The sequence below is a fragment of the Odocoileus virginianus genome, chromosome 18, assembly GCF_023699985.2.
Source record: "Odocoileus virginianus isolate 20LAN1187 ecotype Illinois chromosome 18, Ovbor_1.2, whole genome shotgun sequence".
Lineage (NCBI taxonomy): Eukaryota > Metazoa > Chordata > Mammalia > Artiodactyla > Cervidae > Odocoileus > Odocoileus virginianus.
In genome coordinates, this window is record NC_069691.1 from 3,270,520 (window position 1) to 3,285,252 (window position 14,733).

Sequence of the window (14,733 nt, forward strand, 5' to 3'; positions counted from 1 at the left end):
CTTCCCCCCGCCTGTGGGGCGGTGGTGCTTATGACATTGTCACCCACAGGCCGTGGCAGAGCAGATTCCACTGCTGGTGCAGGGCGTCCGCGGGAGCCAGGCGCAGCCTGACAGCCCCAGTGCTCAGCTAGCCCTCATCGCCGCCAGCCAAAGCTTCCTGCAGGCAAGGCCTCCTCGTTGACCACTGAGACCACACCCTTCCCGCTCTGCTCAGGGCCTGTGGATCTCGTCAGTGGTCTCTCTCGCTGTACCGAACCCCAGTGCTCAGCACATCCTGACCCTCACCCATCCTGTACCCATGCCCAGAGGGCATATGGTGTGCTTCACGTGCCCCCCTGTCCCCCAACAGCCAGGCGGGAAGATGGTGGCAGCCGCGAAGGCCTCCGTGCCGACGATTCAGGACCAGGCGTCGGCCATGCAGCTGAGTCAGTGTGCCAAAAACCTTGGCACCGCGTTGGCTGAGCTCCGTACTGCTGCCCAGAAGGTATGGGAGCTGGCGTCCTTTTGGAAGATGAAGGGCGTGTCCTGGGACGATGGAGAACCTGTTCAGGCTATCCTCAGATGGATAACTAACCTGAGGCATGAGTGAGACCCTGTGTGCCTCCTACCCCTCCAACTCTTCCCCCCTCACCCTGTGTGTTTGTAGGCTCAGGAAGCATGTGGGCCTTTGGAAATGGATTCTGCTCTGAGTGTGGTGCAGAATCTGGAGAGAGATCTGCAGGAAGTGAAGGCAGCTGCTCGAGACGGCAAGCTGAAGCCCTTGCCTGGGGAGACGGTAAGTGTTTGTGAGATCTGAAGTCTCCTTCTCACCTGGGCCCCAGAGCTGCCCTGAACCTTTGTTGAAACTGCCTGCTGACTCTCAGTAGCTTCTCAAGCTCTCTCTTCCCCGTTCCTCCTGTGGCTGAGTCCCTGAGTCTCCCTGTCATCCCTAGATGGAGAAATGTGCCCAGGACCTGGGCAACAGCACCAAAGCCGTGAGCTCCGCCATCGCCCAGCTGCTGGGGGAGGTCGCCCAGGGCAATGAGAATTACGCAGGTGCACGAGAAGGGCCAGGATGGGGCCTGTGGGGGCAGGCGGGGGAGTGGGAGCTGCAGGAGGGGTGGGGTGACACAGGAAGCCCCCAGCATCAGGGCTTGGCAGTAAAGGTGCCTTTTCCCTCCTTTCTCTCTCGTCTCCTCCACAGGCATTGCAGCTCGGGATGTGGCAGGTGGGCTGCGGTCACTGGCCCAAGCTGCTAGAGGGGTAGCTGCCCTGACATCAGATCCTGCGGTGCAGGCCATTGTGCTCGACACAGCCAGCGATGTCCTGGACAAGGCCAGCAGCCTCATCGAGGAGGCGAAGAAAGCAGCCGGCCATCCAGGGGACCCTGAGAGCCAGCAGCGGCTTGCCCAGGTTTGGTTTTGGGCCGGGGCTGCTTCCTCCCTCTACCCTGACCCCCTCAGAAGGCTGCCTCGAGGGAGCGTCTCATCAGCGTTGCGGCTCCTGTCTGGGTTTCACCCTTCCTTCTCAGTCTGAGTAGAAGAGTCTCAGCAAAAGCGAGACCTGGTCCTAGCCAAACACCGCATTTGGGGAAGTTTGATACCCTAACTTGATACTCTCGCCTGTTCAGCTACAGCACCCCCTTTCCGCTTTCACTTTCAGAGGCTTCCATGGGTGGGGGCGGGGAATCTCCCAGTTGTTTCTGCTTTGGCCACCCTGTCTCCTTTCCTACCTCAGGTGGCTAAAGCTGTGACCCAGGCGCTGAACCGCTGCGTCAGCTGCCTGCCTGGCCAGCGAGATGTGGACAATGCCCTGAGGGCAGTGGGGGATGCCAGCAAGCGGCTCCTGAGCGACTCGGTAGGAGGACAGGGGTGTGAGGGCGGCATGGGGACAGAGGACTCCAAGCATCTACTCCGTCACCCTAGCTCCCCGATGCACCCCTCCCCTCACCGCTCCCCCAGGCCTGTGCCCGCCTCCCCGAGCTCCTTCACCAGGCTCCCCCACACATCACCTCCCGTCCTTGCTCCTGACTCTCTCTCTGATCCTGCAGCTGCCCCCCAGCACTGGGACCTTTCAGGAGGCGCAGAGCCGGCTGAATGAAGCCGCTGCCGGGCTGAATCAGGCAGCCACAGAGCTGGTGCAGGCCTCTCGGGGAACCCCTCAGGACCTGGCCCGAGCCTCAGGTCGATTTGGACAGGACTTCAGCACCTTCCTGGAAGCCGGCGTGGAGATGGCAGGCCAGGCTCCGGTATGAAGGGGCACTGGGTCTGGTTCAAGGATCAGAGGCATCTCTGTGACCACGAGTCCTGACCTGCTCCTGGCCCCCTCCCCTCCCCAGTCTCTAGCAGTACTTGGGTGTCTGGGATAGAGGATCCCTTTTAGAGACAGACAAGAAAAGACTGAACAATGCATTGACCTTCTTGCCCTCAACAGAGCCAGGAGGATCGTGCCCAGGTCGTGTCCAACTTGAAGGGTATCTCCATGTCTTCAAGCAAACTTCTTCTCGCTGCCAAGGCCCTGTCCACAGACCCTGCAGCCCCAACCCTCAAGAGTCAGCTGGCTGCAGCTGCCCGGTAAATGGGAGCTGGGAAACCAAGCCCTTGCATGTTAAGCAGACTGGGGAGGGGACGTTTCGTAAGAAGTGTCTGGCTCAGGAATTGTTCCAGACAAAAAAGAAATGGCTAGAGACTTACTTCCTACGTGAGCAGGATGCAGAAGTGATGACCTATGCACTCATTCATTCGACTTCCCGTTCCTCCCAGGGCAGTGACCGACAGCATCAACCAGCTCATCACCATGTGCACCCAGCAGGCGCCAGGCCAGAAAGAGTGTGACAATGCCCTGCGGGAATTGGAGGTGGGCCTTAGCAGGCTAAATGGGGTTGAGGTTGGGGAAAGCGTTCTTGGCTAAGGCCAGTGAGGGGGCGTCTTGGATCTCACTTCACCACCAACTGCCTCCCCTTCCCCCACCCGACAGACGGTCCGGGAACTCCTAGAGAACCCAGTCCAACCCATCAATGACATGTCCTACTTTGGCTGTCTGGACAGCGTCATGGAAAACTCAAAGGTAGGTATACCCAGTCCCCTCCCAAGGAGGGCAGAGGGTAGGAAGATAAGCCAGCCAGGGGCTGCCCTCTCCCTCTGAGGACAAGATCTGACTCTCCCGATACCCTCTGTCCCCCAGGTGCTGGGTGAGGCCATGACCGGCATCTCCCAAAATGCCAAGAACGGAAACCTGCCGGAGTTTGGGGAGGCTGTCGCCACAGCCTCCAAGGCCCTCTGCGGCTTCACTGAGGCAGCTGCGCAGGTTATTCTCCGGGGATGGTCCCTGGGACTGCCCTGTTGTCCCTACCCCACCTCCTCGCAGCCTGACACACACGCACAGAAGACAAAGTTATGCTTGCAAAGCCAGCTGTGTGGAAAATGGGGATCTTCCCCCACCCAAAGTAGAGGTGTTTGTCAGCAAGCATAGAACAGCAACAGTTCTGATCACTGTCACCGCTGAGCCCTGGGGCTTTCAGTTGTGATTACACTGTCCAACCACTGAATCTAGCCCCAGCTTTTTCGGTATATTCTGACTAGCATATGCAAATTATTTTCATATAATTAGTACTTTTTTTTTTTGCTGAGCCACACGGCATGCTGGCTTAGTTTCCCAGTCAGGGATCAAACCGGTGCATCCTGCAGTGGAAGTGCAAAGTCTCAACCACTGGGCCACCAGGGAAGTCCGCACGTAGTTACACTGTTAGAATAGTACCAGAGGCTAAATTCCCTGTTATTGAGTCACCACCTAAGTTTGCCTTTTTCTACATTATGAAGTATAACACGATCCACTGGCTCAGAGTATTTTGCTCTTGTATATGAATCCTGAAAACAGACTGACTTGAGAGCTCATCCTCTCAGCCTCTTCCCTTCAATCTCCCTACCTCCCTGTGCCCTGTTCTGTTGGGTGGCCTGCTCTATATGGTTTGACGCATTTCTGGAAAAGCATGAAGAAGAAAATGCAAAGCTACCATGTGTTGGGTGAAGTAAGAACGATGATCTTCCCAGCAGAAACCGTTTTTGGCAACCATCCCTTCCCTCTTTCCAAATCTCTGAAGCTTGGAGGTATTATGTGTTAATTAGCCTAACACCACCCACAGTTTTATTAGAACTATCTCTAAAAGAGGCTTTGTGTGTGTGTGTGACTGTGTCTTTCAAACTTTTTTTACCGACATTTAAAATAAGCACTATTTTTTACCTTAAGACGCAACATACAAACACATAAACATGTGAACTGAATTTTGATAAAAACCTTACTGTGCTTCTTCCTTTTTTTTTTTCTTTCCATTTTTTAATCTTCTGAAATGTTTGAACACATTTAACAAAACAGGAGAGGTTTTTCCCTCTTTTGTAGTATAATCGCAGCTTGCTAATGTATCTCCACTCACGTAGAGCCCCGGCCACTGAACCTACCCCTGCTCCCCTTTGTCCCCACATGGCTATTCCATTCCTCCCTCAGGAATGTTCCTTATTCCTCACCCCGCTCCTCTCTCCCTCCAGGCTGCGTATCTTGTTGGTGTGTCTGACCCCAATAGCCAAGCTGGACAGCAGGGGCTGGTGGAGCCCACACAGTTTGCCCGAGCAAACCAGGCGATTCAGATGGCCTGTCAGAGTCTGGGGGAGCCTGGCTGTACCCAGGCCCAGGTAACCTGGGGGTGCAGTCACGTGAGCAAGCCTGGGAAAGAATGCTGAGCCAGGACAGACCGCCCCCGAGGTGGGAGGAGATGCAGGGGATGGAGGAGATGTGGGGAGGGAGGGTGGAGCCCCAGCGCTGACCTTCCCACAGCTTCTCTGGGTCATTGTCTCCTCTAGCTGTGTTTCTCATCGTTCCTTCCATTACTGCCAAGCTCACCACTTCTCTGTGGAGGTTTGAGTTCACTCTCCTCCTGAGCCTGTTAACGATTTCTCCAGTAGTGTGTCGACTTTTCATTTTCCTTTCTCCTATACCCTGCGCATCTTTGGGTATCTGTCTCCCAGATCTTGACTTTCTGGTGACACTGTCTTTCCTAAGGAGACTTCCGAAGGGTTGCTGTCCATCCCGCAGCTAGAGGGGCTGCTCCCCGGTGTAGACACGGCCCCCTGGCCTCACATGGCTCTCGCACATCTCTCTCTCAGGTGCTCTCCGCAGCCACCATTGTGGCCAAACACACGTCTGCACTGTGTAACAGCTGCCGCCTAGCTTCTGCCCGAACCGCCAACCCCACCGCCAAGCGCCAGTTTGTACAGTCAGCCAAGGAGGTGGCCAACAGCACCGCCAATCTTGTCAAGACCATCAAGGTTCCCAGCGTTTGAATTCTCAACCTCTCCCTGACCGTCCAGTCTTCCCCCCCAACCCCTGCACCCCGTCACCCCGAGGCCTTCACCCAGCCCCCCCTGCCTGAGCCCAAGGTCTTTCCCGTCCCCACTGGTCACCACCAGCCCCGCCCCGTGCCCTCTGAGCTCAGGAGGGAGACCTGGGCCTCGCCGCCTTTGTCTACAGCGCTCCCTGAGCTCCCCCTTGTCACCCCGCCCCAGGCGCTGGACGGGGCCTTCACGGAGGAGAACCGCGCCCAGTGCCGAGCGGCCACAGCCCCTTTGCTGGAGGCCGTGGACAATCTGAGCGCCTTTGCATCCAACCCTGAGTTCTCCAGTGTTCCTGCCCAGATCAGCCCTGAGGTGAGGCAGGGTGCACGCGTGGACTGCCGGCCACCTCTTCTTTCCAGGAGTCTTGAGACCCGCCCCTCTGCCTCCCCCTCCCCAGGGCCGGGCTGCCATGGAGCCCATTGTGATCTCTGCCAAGACAATGTTGGAGAGCGCGGGGGGCCTCATTCAGACGGCCCGAGCCCTGGCCGTCAATCCGCGGGACCCACCACGCTGGTCCGTGCTGGCTGGCCACTCCCGTACTGTCTCGGACTCCATCAAGAAGCTGATTACAAGCATGAGGTAGGGGCAGGGTGGGAAGCCTTGTCCGCGGGGATGTACATCTCTCCGACAGAACAGTGGGATGGGCACTGTGGTGTGGTGAGATGGGCCAGTTTTGGAGGGCATCTGTGGCCCAAGATTCAGGGGTGCAGGGAAAAGTGGGCCAGCCTTGTGCGCAAGAGGTGCACTTGGTGTTGGAGTCTGTGATACGTCTGCAGGGACAAGGCTCCAGGGCAGTTGGAGTGTGAGACAGCCATCGCAGCTCTGAACAGCTGTCTGCGGGACCTTGACCAGGCTTCTCTCGCTGCAGTCAGCCAGCAGCTCGCTCCCCGTGAGGGGATCTCTCAGGAGGTAAGGGGAGGGAGGGCAGGCTTAAGGAAGGTGGGGGATCTGGGAGTGAGCTCATAGACACATGGAGGGTATGGAACATGCTGGATACTGTGTCGGTTGGGTGTGGAAGGAAGAGCGGGGTCCTGTGCGGGTCACAGTCAGGGCTAACTAAAGTCCACTTCCTCCCCAGGCCTTGCACACCCAGATGCTCACTGCGGTGCAGGAAATCTCCCATCTTATTGAGCCGCTGGCCAGCGCTGCCCGGGCTGAAGCCTCCCAGCTGGGTCACAAGGTACCTGGGGAGCCACGTGGGCTTGGGTAGGCTGAACCCGGTCCCTGGCCGGGCTGACTCCCATCCCCACCCCTTGCCGCAGGTGTCCCAGATGGCCCAGTACTTTGAGCCGCTCACTCTGGCTGCCGTGGGTGCTGCCTCCAAAACCCTGAGCCACCCACAGCAGATGGCGCTCCTGGACCAGACCAAAACCTTGGCCGAGTCTGCCCTGCAGCTGCTGTACACAGCCAAGGAAGCCGGCGGTAACCCCAAGGTACTGAGCTGAGGGGCCGCTGCTATAGGAGGAGAAGCAGGAACCACTTCTCCCTGCCCCACCTCACTCACTCTGCCCCACAGCAAGCAGCTCACACCCAGGAAGCCCTGGAGGAGGCTGTGCAGATGATGACAGAGGCCGTGGATGACCTGACAACCACCCTCAACGAGGCGGCCAGTGCTGCCGGGGTCGTCGGGGGCATGGTGGACTCCATCACCCAGGCCATCAACCAGGTTGGAGCCTTGGGGAGCCTGTAGACAGAGGTGCCTGTGGACGGAGGTGCCTGTGGACCATTGTCCCTGAGCCCACCGTCTTTCCCCTCCGCCATTCTCCCCTTCAGCTAGATGAAGGACCAATGGGTGAACCAGAGGGTTCCTTCGTGGATTACCAGACCACCATGGTGCGGACAGCCAAGGCCATTGCTGTCACTGTCCAGGAGATGGTGAGTCTGGGAGAGTGTAAGAGGCCTGCTCTGGGAGAGTTTGGACATTGAGGTTGGACATCAATTCACGTCTTCCTGTCACCAGGTAACCAAGTCAAACACGAGCCCTGAGGAGCTGGGCCCTCTCGCTAACCAGCTGACCAGTGACTATGGCCGTCTGGCCTCCCAGGCCAAGCCTGCAGCTGTGGCTGCTGAAAATGAAGAGGTAACTTCCCCCTGCCCCTGACGGAAAACCCAGGGCGTGCCCCTTGTCCCATGATGTCAGCCTCTGGGAGTGTCCCACCCTCGGCCACTCGGGTCTTTCATAGGAAGGGGAACTCAGCCTCAGGGCTGCTCCATGAAAGAGTGATCAGGGCTCCATCAAAGCCTCCATCACAGGGATAAGGAGTAGCCTAGGATCTAGAGATTGCCTGGGCTACCACCGTTTCCCCTGCTGGCCCTGATTGCCTGTGGCTGCTTCTCGGCTCTGCTGCAAGCCTTTGATCCCTCCCTAGTTCTTCCATGTTGCAAAGCCCTGAAGCGCTTCCTTCCCTAAGCTCCTGGCTTTCCAAGAAAGCAAGTAATTGGATCTTAGCATGACACACCTAATCCCCAACCCAAACCCCTCCACAACCACACAAGCCAACCCGTAAGCCGTGGCCTCTGCTTCAGATACCCCAGCATGAGGGCTTCTCCCGCTCCAGCTCGCTGCGCTGATTAGCACGGTCCTCACAGCTGGTGCCCACAGGCTAGTATTTCCCGTGTGTGGGAGGAGACCTCCTGACTCAGGCTGGGGAACAGGCAAGTCCGTGCAGGGCACTCGCACGCCCGCTTTAGTCCTCTGCGTGTTTTTAGGTCCTTAGTGCCTCCTCCGAGTGTAGTGGACATCCCCGAATCCCCTCGTAAAACGCGCCTCCTGTTTGATCTACTCACAGATCGGCGCCCACATCAAGCACCGGGTTCAGGAGCTGGGGCACGGCTGCGCCGCCCTGGTCACCAAGGCAGGCGCCCTGCAGTGCAGCCCCAGTGACGCCTACACCAAGAAGGAGCTCATAGAGTGTGCCCGGAGAGTCTCTGAGAAGGTGACCGAGCCCGTCCCCACGGCCTGGGGGCTGCGCTCCCCAGCCCTTTCCTCTGTCCCGTCTCCCAGACCCAGGGCCCGTCCTCTCACGGGGCCCCTACCACGGTCACCACGTGACTCGCCTCCCACAGGTCTCCCACGTACTGGCTGCGCTCCAGGCTGGGAATCGTGGCACCCAGGCCTGCATCACAGCCGCCAGCGCTGTGTCCGGCATCATCGCCGACCTGGACACCACCATCATGTTCGCCACTGCCGGCACACTCAACCGTGAGGGTGCCGAAACCTTCGCTGACCACCGGTGAGGCGGGAACTGGGCCTTGTGCAGTGGGGGCCAGAGGGCTTGGGGGAGGCCTGAGAAGGGCTGACTGGGCTGGGCCGTCCCCCAGAGAGGGCATCCTGAAGACCGCCAAGGTGCTGGTGGAAGACACCAAGGTGCTGGTGCAGAACGCAGCTGGGAGCCAGGAGAAGTTGGCACAGGCAGCCCAGTCCTCTGTGGCCACCATCACCCGCCTCGCTGATGTGGTCAAGCTGGGTGCAGCCAGCCTGGGAGCTGAGGACCCAGAGACCCAGGTATCCGCCCCACACGCCTCACTCTGGCAGAACCACTTCCTGTTCCCGTTTCCGCCCACAGACCGGAGCCTCTGCTCTCGCCCACAGGTGGTGCTGATCAATGCCGTGAAAGATGTGGCCAAGGCGCTGGGAGACCTCATCAGTGCCACCAAGGCCGCGGCTGGCAAGGTCGGCGACGACCCTGCCGTGTGGCAGCTCAAGAGCTCTGCCAAGGTGGGAGGAAAGGAGAGCAGCTGCCGGGGGGGGCGGCGCGGGCCAGAGTGCTTCTGCTCGTCCCTTCAAACGGGGCTGCCCTCCCTCCTCTGGTGCCCGCAGGTGATGGTGACCAACGTGACGTCCCTGCTCAAGACCGTGAAAGCTGTGGAGGACGAGGCCACCAAGGGCACCCGCGCCCTGGAGGCCACCACGGAGCACATCCGGCAGGAGCTGGCGGTGAGCGCGCGTCTGGTGCAGTGGGGCTGGGGCTGGAGAGCGGCGTCTGGAGAGACCGAACACGCGCCGCCCACACACTCACACTCGGTCTCCTCCCCGCCGCCGGACTCCTGTGCGTGCTGCGTTGAGTCTCCCCTTGCTCACCCGTTTCCTCCTGGGCATGTGACACCTACCCTCTTCGTCACCCCCCACTTTCTCTGGCCTCTCAGTTGCCACATTCAGGGGTCACTCCCTAGCCTTCATCTTCTTCAGCATCTTCTTCATTTCCAAAACAGTGGACCCCCTAACAAACAAGCCTCCCTTTGGAAGCCTTTCTTCCTTTGGAAGCCTTTCTTCCTTTGGTCTTTGTGACACTGGCTTTTCTGTTGCCGCCCACATCTCTATAGTTGCACTCACCTTCAACCAGGTAAATCTTAGAGACCTTCCCAGAACTGCACCGATCGCCTCTTACTCCTCTTTGGCCGATTCAACCCTCTCATCATTGTTCCCTGACAAGTAGACTTCCAGTTCTGAGTCAGTCATTTTCAGCCTCCCGTTGACCTTAGCACCGAGAGGCGGTGCCTCCCCACCAGCTTCTCCCTGACGTGCTGCTTCCCACTAAGCGTGGTCACAGCCTCCCGGTCCAGAAGGCCCCCTCCCAGGCCCCTTTGGCTTCACCGCCTCACGCACAGCCTGCGGCTGCCGCCCGGTCCTGCCCACCCCGCTGCGGTCTCTTCCTGTCACTCCTTCCCCAGCCCACAGGCAGCGCGCCCCTCACTGTGACCGCTCTGCCAGGCTTCTGCCCGGCCTCCTTGCTTCAGGCTTTGTCACTTTCATCTTTTTTTTTAACTTATTTTTTGGCTGTGCTGGGTCTTCTTTGCTGCACGTGGGCTTTCTCTAGCTATGGCGAGCTGGGGCTGCTCTTCCCCGCGGCGCACAGGCTTCTCGTTGCTCTGGGCACATGGGCTTCAGTTGTGCTCAGAAGTTGTGTGCACAGGTTTAGTTCCTCCACCGAATGCGGGATCTTCCCAGACCAGGGATCCAACCCATGTTCCACTGGCAGGCAGATTCTTAACCACTGGACCACTAGGGCAGTCCCCACCTTTCTAACTTCTAAATTTGTCTTTCTCATCTTCTGTTTTCACTTCTCCTCAGAGATGTTCAAATTGAAATTCCTTTCTACTTCCCAAACCTGATCATTCAGTCCCTCCTCTTTCCCATATCACTAAACAGCACCTTTCAGTAACTCAGTTCCTAAAGCCAGAAACTCCGTTTTAACATCTTTCTCTCATTGTTCCCCACATCTGAGCTCATCAGCATTTCTTTTAGTGGTCCCTCCAAGTAGACCTCACTTTCTCATTTCCCATCTCTGCTACCAACACCTTGTCCAAACCATCATCAGGCCTTAGCTGTGTTTATGTGACAGTATCTATGTAAACTCCCTGCTTCTCCACTCAGCTCCCCCTCCCCAGTCAATCCTCTCTACACAGAGGATAGTTTTTTTGGGTGGGGGGTGCTTGTGGGATCTTAGCTCCTCAACCAGGGATTGAACCCAGGGCCATGGCAGTGAAAGTGCTGGGTCCTAACCACTGGACCACCAGGGAATTCCCAGAATAATCTCTTAAAAATATAAATCAGGTTATGTCACTTCAGTGCTTACGACCCTCCTGTGACTGCCCTGGCCTCTGCGGTAAAGTCCGCTCTCCTTACCAGGGCCTTCCAGGCTCCAGGGCTCCTGCTGCCTTCCCCAGTCTCTCCTCACCCTTCTCTCCTCCTGATCAGGGCCCAGGCCCCTGCATTCTCAGCTCCGCCCACTGCAGACCCTTGCTCTTGCTCTTGCTCTTTACTAGTTTTTTGAACTTCCGGCCCCTTCTGATCCTTCAGGCTTCAGCTTAAACATCCTGTCCGCCAGAGGCTTCCTTGACCACCTTTCTGAAAAAGAACCTCCTTTTTCTTTCTCATCACAGCACCCTCTTTTTTTTTCCCCTTCACAGTGTAGTTTCCCTGCTCATTCACCTATTTATCATTTGTACCCAAAACCAGAATGTAAGGTCCGTGAGAACAAGCACCTTGTCTACCTTGTCCCCCACTGCACCCCCAGCACCTCACGCAGTCTCCCGCATAGCTGATCTTCAGTGGGACTGAATTTGTTGGGTGAACACACACAGCACAATGTTTTCATGACTTTTTACATACCGTGTAAAATTTTAAGTTCCTTGTTCTGATATCCAAGATCCCAACAGCCTCTGCTCTGCCGTCCCTCTACTAGAACATTTCTTAATCCTCGCTCACACTTGGCATTCTGGTTATGTGTGCTCTGCCGCTTACGTCAGAGCACTCCTGTTACCTATTCCTGAGCCCCAGCTCCTTACCCACCTTCGCCACTCACCACATTAAGACTTCTCTTTAGGAATGAAAAGCCAGTGCAAAGGTACTTCTTTTAATTTCAAACAAATACACTTTCCCCGATCACTTTAGTCAGAAGTGAGGACCAGCTGTGAATGTGTGAAAGTCTCCAAGCGCTGACCTACAATAACTCCTCAGTGGCTGCTTGTTGACGGAATACGCCGATGCATGAACCAGTCACACAAGTGCTGCATCATCTCACAGCCTCACTCACTGTGGAGTCTTTCTTCTTGTTCTACCCCAACAGGTCTTCTGCTCCCCAGAGCCACCTGCCAAGACCTCTACCCCTGAAGATTTCATCCGCATGACCAAGGGTATCACCATGGCAACCGCCAAGGCCGTTGCCGCTGGGAACTCCTGTCGCCAGGAGGATGTCATTGCTACAGCCAATCTGAGTCGCCGTGCTATTGCAGATATGCTCCGGGCTTGCAAGGTAGAAATCCCGGTGGTGAGGCAGAAGTGTGAGGCAGCTTGAGGGCAGCACAGTAGGGGAGAACCTGCAGGGACTTGGGAGCTCTCTGGGATCCGAAGGCTAACATATACTCTGTGCTACAGGAAGCCGCCTACCACCCGGAAGTGGCTCCAGATGTGCGGCTCCGAGCCCTACATTTTGGCCGGGAATGTGCCAACGGCTACCTGGAGCTGCTGGACCACGTGCTGCTGGTAAGGCGGAAGGGTCTGCTCCTCATGGCGGCCTCCCTGAACAGACAGGCCTCAGGCCCTGCACGCTAACCTTCGGTGTCTGCTCCTCACAGCGGCCCCCCTGAACACACAGGCCTCAGGCCCTGCACTCTCACCTTTGGTGTCTGCTCCTCACAGCGGCCTCCCTGAATGCACAGGCCTCAGGCCCTGCACGCCAACCTTTGGTGTCTGCTCCTCACAGCGGCCCCCCTGAACACACAGGCCTCAGGCCCTGCACTCTCACCTTCGGTGTCTGCTCCTCACAGCGGCCTCCCTGAATGCACAGGCCTCAGGCCCTGCACGCCAACCTTTGGTGTCTGCTCCTCACAGCGGCTCCCCTGAACACACAGGCCTCAGGCCCTGCACTCTCACCTTTGGTGTCTGCTCCTCACAGCGGCCTCCCTGAATGCACAGGCCTCAGGCCCTGCACGCCAACCTTTGGTGTCTGCTCCTCACAGCAGCCTCCCTGAATGCACAGGCCTCAGGCCCTGCACTCTAACCTTCAGTTCACATCTCCTCCCCGCCCCACCATCTGTTCTGAGTCTGTCCTTGTCTCCACGACTCCCTTCTGCTGGGGCTCCATCGGTCTTAGCATCATTGGTTCTCCCACTCACCTCCTCCTCTCTTCCCGCCTGACCACCCCCCCTCTACCTCATCATCTCTTCTCTCTCTTCATTTCATCCTCCTGGCTCCTTGTCAGCCGGTGAGTGACGCACAGCCCCACTGTCTTCACCATGCATGCAGTGTGATGTCTGGCGTGCGCCTGGATAGGCTGTGTGCTGTTCCAGGCTGTGGTGTGGAGCGGCCTAGGGTGGGGACGGCGGAAGGGGGCGGGGTCGGCCCTGTTTCAGGGGTCAAGGTAGAAGCTGAGATCTGCTGCTGTCTGCCCCTGCCCCATCTTCCCCAGACCCTGCAGAAGCCAAGCCCAGAACTGAAGCAGCAGTTGACGGGGCACTCCAAGCGCGTGGCTGGATCAGTCACTGAGCTCATCCAGGCTGCTGAGGCCATGAAGGGTGAGGGGTGACCAGGGGCAGGCAGGGAAGGGAAACCCTTGTTCTGGGGAGAGCTCTGCTTCCGGGAGGCTGCTCAGAGATGGCCTCCGCAGAGCCCTCACAGGTGCCAGGGCCTGGGGACAGTAAGCACGCTGCCCGCTGCTCCTGATCTCCCTGCGCTGCCTTAGCCCCTTCCCTCCCGCTTCGTCCACCAGGAACAGAATGGGTGGACCCAGAGGACCCCACGGTTATTGCCGAGAACGAACTCCTGGGGGCCGCGGCTGCCATTGAAGCTGCGGCCAAGAAGCTGGAGCAGCTGAAGCCCCGGGCCAAACCCAAGGTCAGCCCGGCCCCCTCCCCTCCCCTCCGCTCAGAGTGCTGCTCCCTCGGCCTCCTCTCACTCTGCATCTCTCTCCGCCACTCCTGTCTCTTTTGCAGGAGGCAGACGAGTCCTTGAACTTTGAGGAGCAGATACTGGAAGCCGCCAAGTCCATCGCAGCAGCCACCAGCGCCCTGGTGAAGGCTGCCTCAGCTGCCCAGAGGGAGCTGGTGGCCCAGGGGAAGGTAAGGACTTGGGTACCAGTCCTTACTGGTAAGGACTTTGCCTTCCACATGGCATGATGGTCTCCTCCGGGAGGCTCTCAGCAGGGCACATGTCTGAGCGGACGCCTGCTCTCCTCCGCAGGTGGGCGCCATTCCAGCCAACGCACTGGATGATGGACAGTGGTCCCAGGGCCTCATCTCTGCTGTGAGTGCACAGCTCCCCTGTGCCCCTCTGCACTTCGGGGACTTGAGAGGCTGGAGAGGGGACGGGTCAGGGCTGGAGGCACGTTCTAACCTGATCTCCCTGCCTCAGGCCCGGATGGTGGCCGCAGCCACCAACAACCTGTGTGAGGCAGCCAATGCAGCTGTCCAAGGCCACGCCAGCCAGGAGAAGCTCATCTCATCGGCCAAGCAGGTCGCCGCCTCCACAGCCCAGCTCCTCGTAGCCTGCAAGGTCAAGGCCGACCAGGACTCTGAGGCAATGAAGCGGCTTCAGGTGAGGCCCCCTGGCCCATCTCTTGTGCCTTGAGCTGCGCTGCTTTCAGCTGTCACCCTCAGCGTGCTTTCTGCGAGGGAGATGAGGGCCTTGCTCATCGGGGACCTTCCCAAGTTCTCACCTCACACTGCCTGCTCTCTCTCTCTGCCCAGGCTGCCGGCAATGCAGTGAAGCGAGCCTCAGACAACCTGGTGAAGGCAGCCCAGAAGGCAGCAGCCTTCGAAGAACAGGAGAATGAGACCGTGGTGGTGAAGGAGAAGATGGTCGGGGGCATTGCCCAGGTAAGCTCTGAGGGATGTCATTGGGGCAGTTGCGATGCCTGCCCTGGTTCCCACT

At 58.2% G+C, this 14,733-nt stretch overlaps 1 protein-coding gene across 2 annotated transcripts in view; it reads left to right on the forward strand.

Annotated features, from left to right (window-relative positions):
• Window positions 1-14,733, forward strand: part of TLN1 (talin 1) — a 31,332-nt gene that overhangs the window by 15,983 nt on the left and 616 nt on the right. For both annotated transcript variants that reach the window (XM_020880422.2, XM_020880423.2), the window contains 34 exons: window positions 50-163; window positions 350-484; window positions 647-775; window positions 933-1,035; window positions 1,184-1,392; window positions 1,717-1,836; window positions 2,030-2,227; window positions 2,413-2,552; window positions 2,742-2,835; window positions 2,956-3,045; window positions 3,163-3,285; window positions 4,521-4,664; window positions 5,136-5,297; window positions 5,535-5,675; window positions 5,761-5,942; window positions 6,140-6,272; window positions 6,442-6,543; window positions 6,626-6,796; window positions 6,880-7,029; window positions 7,137-7,238; window positions 7,324-7,443; window positions 8,153-8,299; window positions 8,430-8,596; window positions 8,685-8,868; window positions 8,956-9,081; window positions 9,184-9,300; window positions 11,933-12,118; window positions 12,241-12,348; window positions 13,274-13,379; window positions 13,574-13,698; window positions 13,797-13,922; window positions 14,044-14,106; window positions 14,215-14,397; window positions 14,550-14,678. In XM_020880422.2, coding sequence (XP_020736081.1) covers window positions 50-163; window positions 350-484; window positions 647-775; window positions 933-1,035; window positions 1,184-1,392; window positions 1,717-1,836; window positions 2,030-2,227; window positions 2,413-2,552; window positions 2,742-2,835; window positions 2,956-3,045; window positions 3,163-3,285; window positions 4,521-4,664; window positions 5,136-5,297; window positions 5,535-5,675; window positions 5,761-5,942; window positions 6,140-6,272; window positions 6,442-6,543; window positions 6,626-6,796; window positions 6,880-7,029; window positions 7,137-7,238; window positions 7,324-7,443; window positions 8,153-8,299; window positions 8,430-8,596; window positions 8,685-8,868; window positions 8,956-9,081; window positions 9,184-9,300; window positions 11,933-12,118; window positions 12,241-12,348; window positions 13,274-13,379; window positions 13,574-13,698; window positions 13,797-13,922; window positions 14,044-14,106; window positions 14,215-14,397; window positions 14,550-14,678 — 4,629 coding nt within the window. The remainder of the gene's footprint in view (window positions 1-49; window positions 164-349; window positions 485-646; window positions 776-932; window positions 1,036-1,183; window positions 1,393-1,716; window positions 1,837-2,029; window positions 2,228-2,412; window positions 2,553-2,741; window positions 2,836-2,955; window positions 3,046-3,162; window positions 3,286-4,520; window positions 4,665-5,135; window positions 5,298-5,534; window positions 5,676-5,760; window positions 5,943-6,139; window positions 6,273-6,441; window positions 6,544-6,625; window positions 6,797-6,879; window positions 7,030-7,136; window positions 7,239-7,323; window positions 7,444-8,152; window positions 8,300-8,429; window positions 8,597-8,684; window positions 8,869-8,955; window positions 9,082-9,183; window positions 9,301-11,932; window positions 12,119-12,240; window positions 12,349-13,273; window positions 13,380-13,573; window positions 13,699-13,796; window positions 13,923-14,043; window positions 14,107-14,214; window positions 14,398-14,549; window positions 14,679-14,733) is intronic.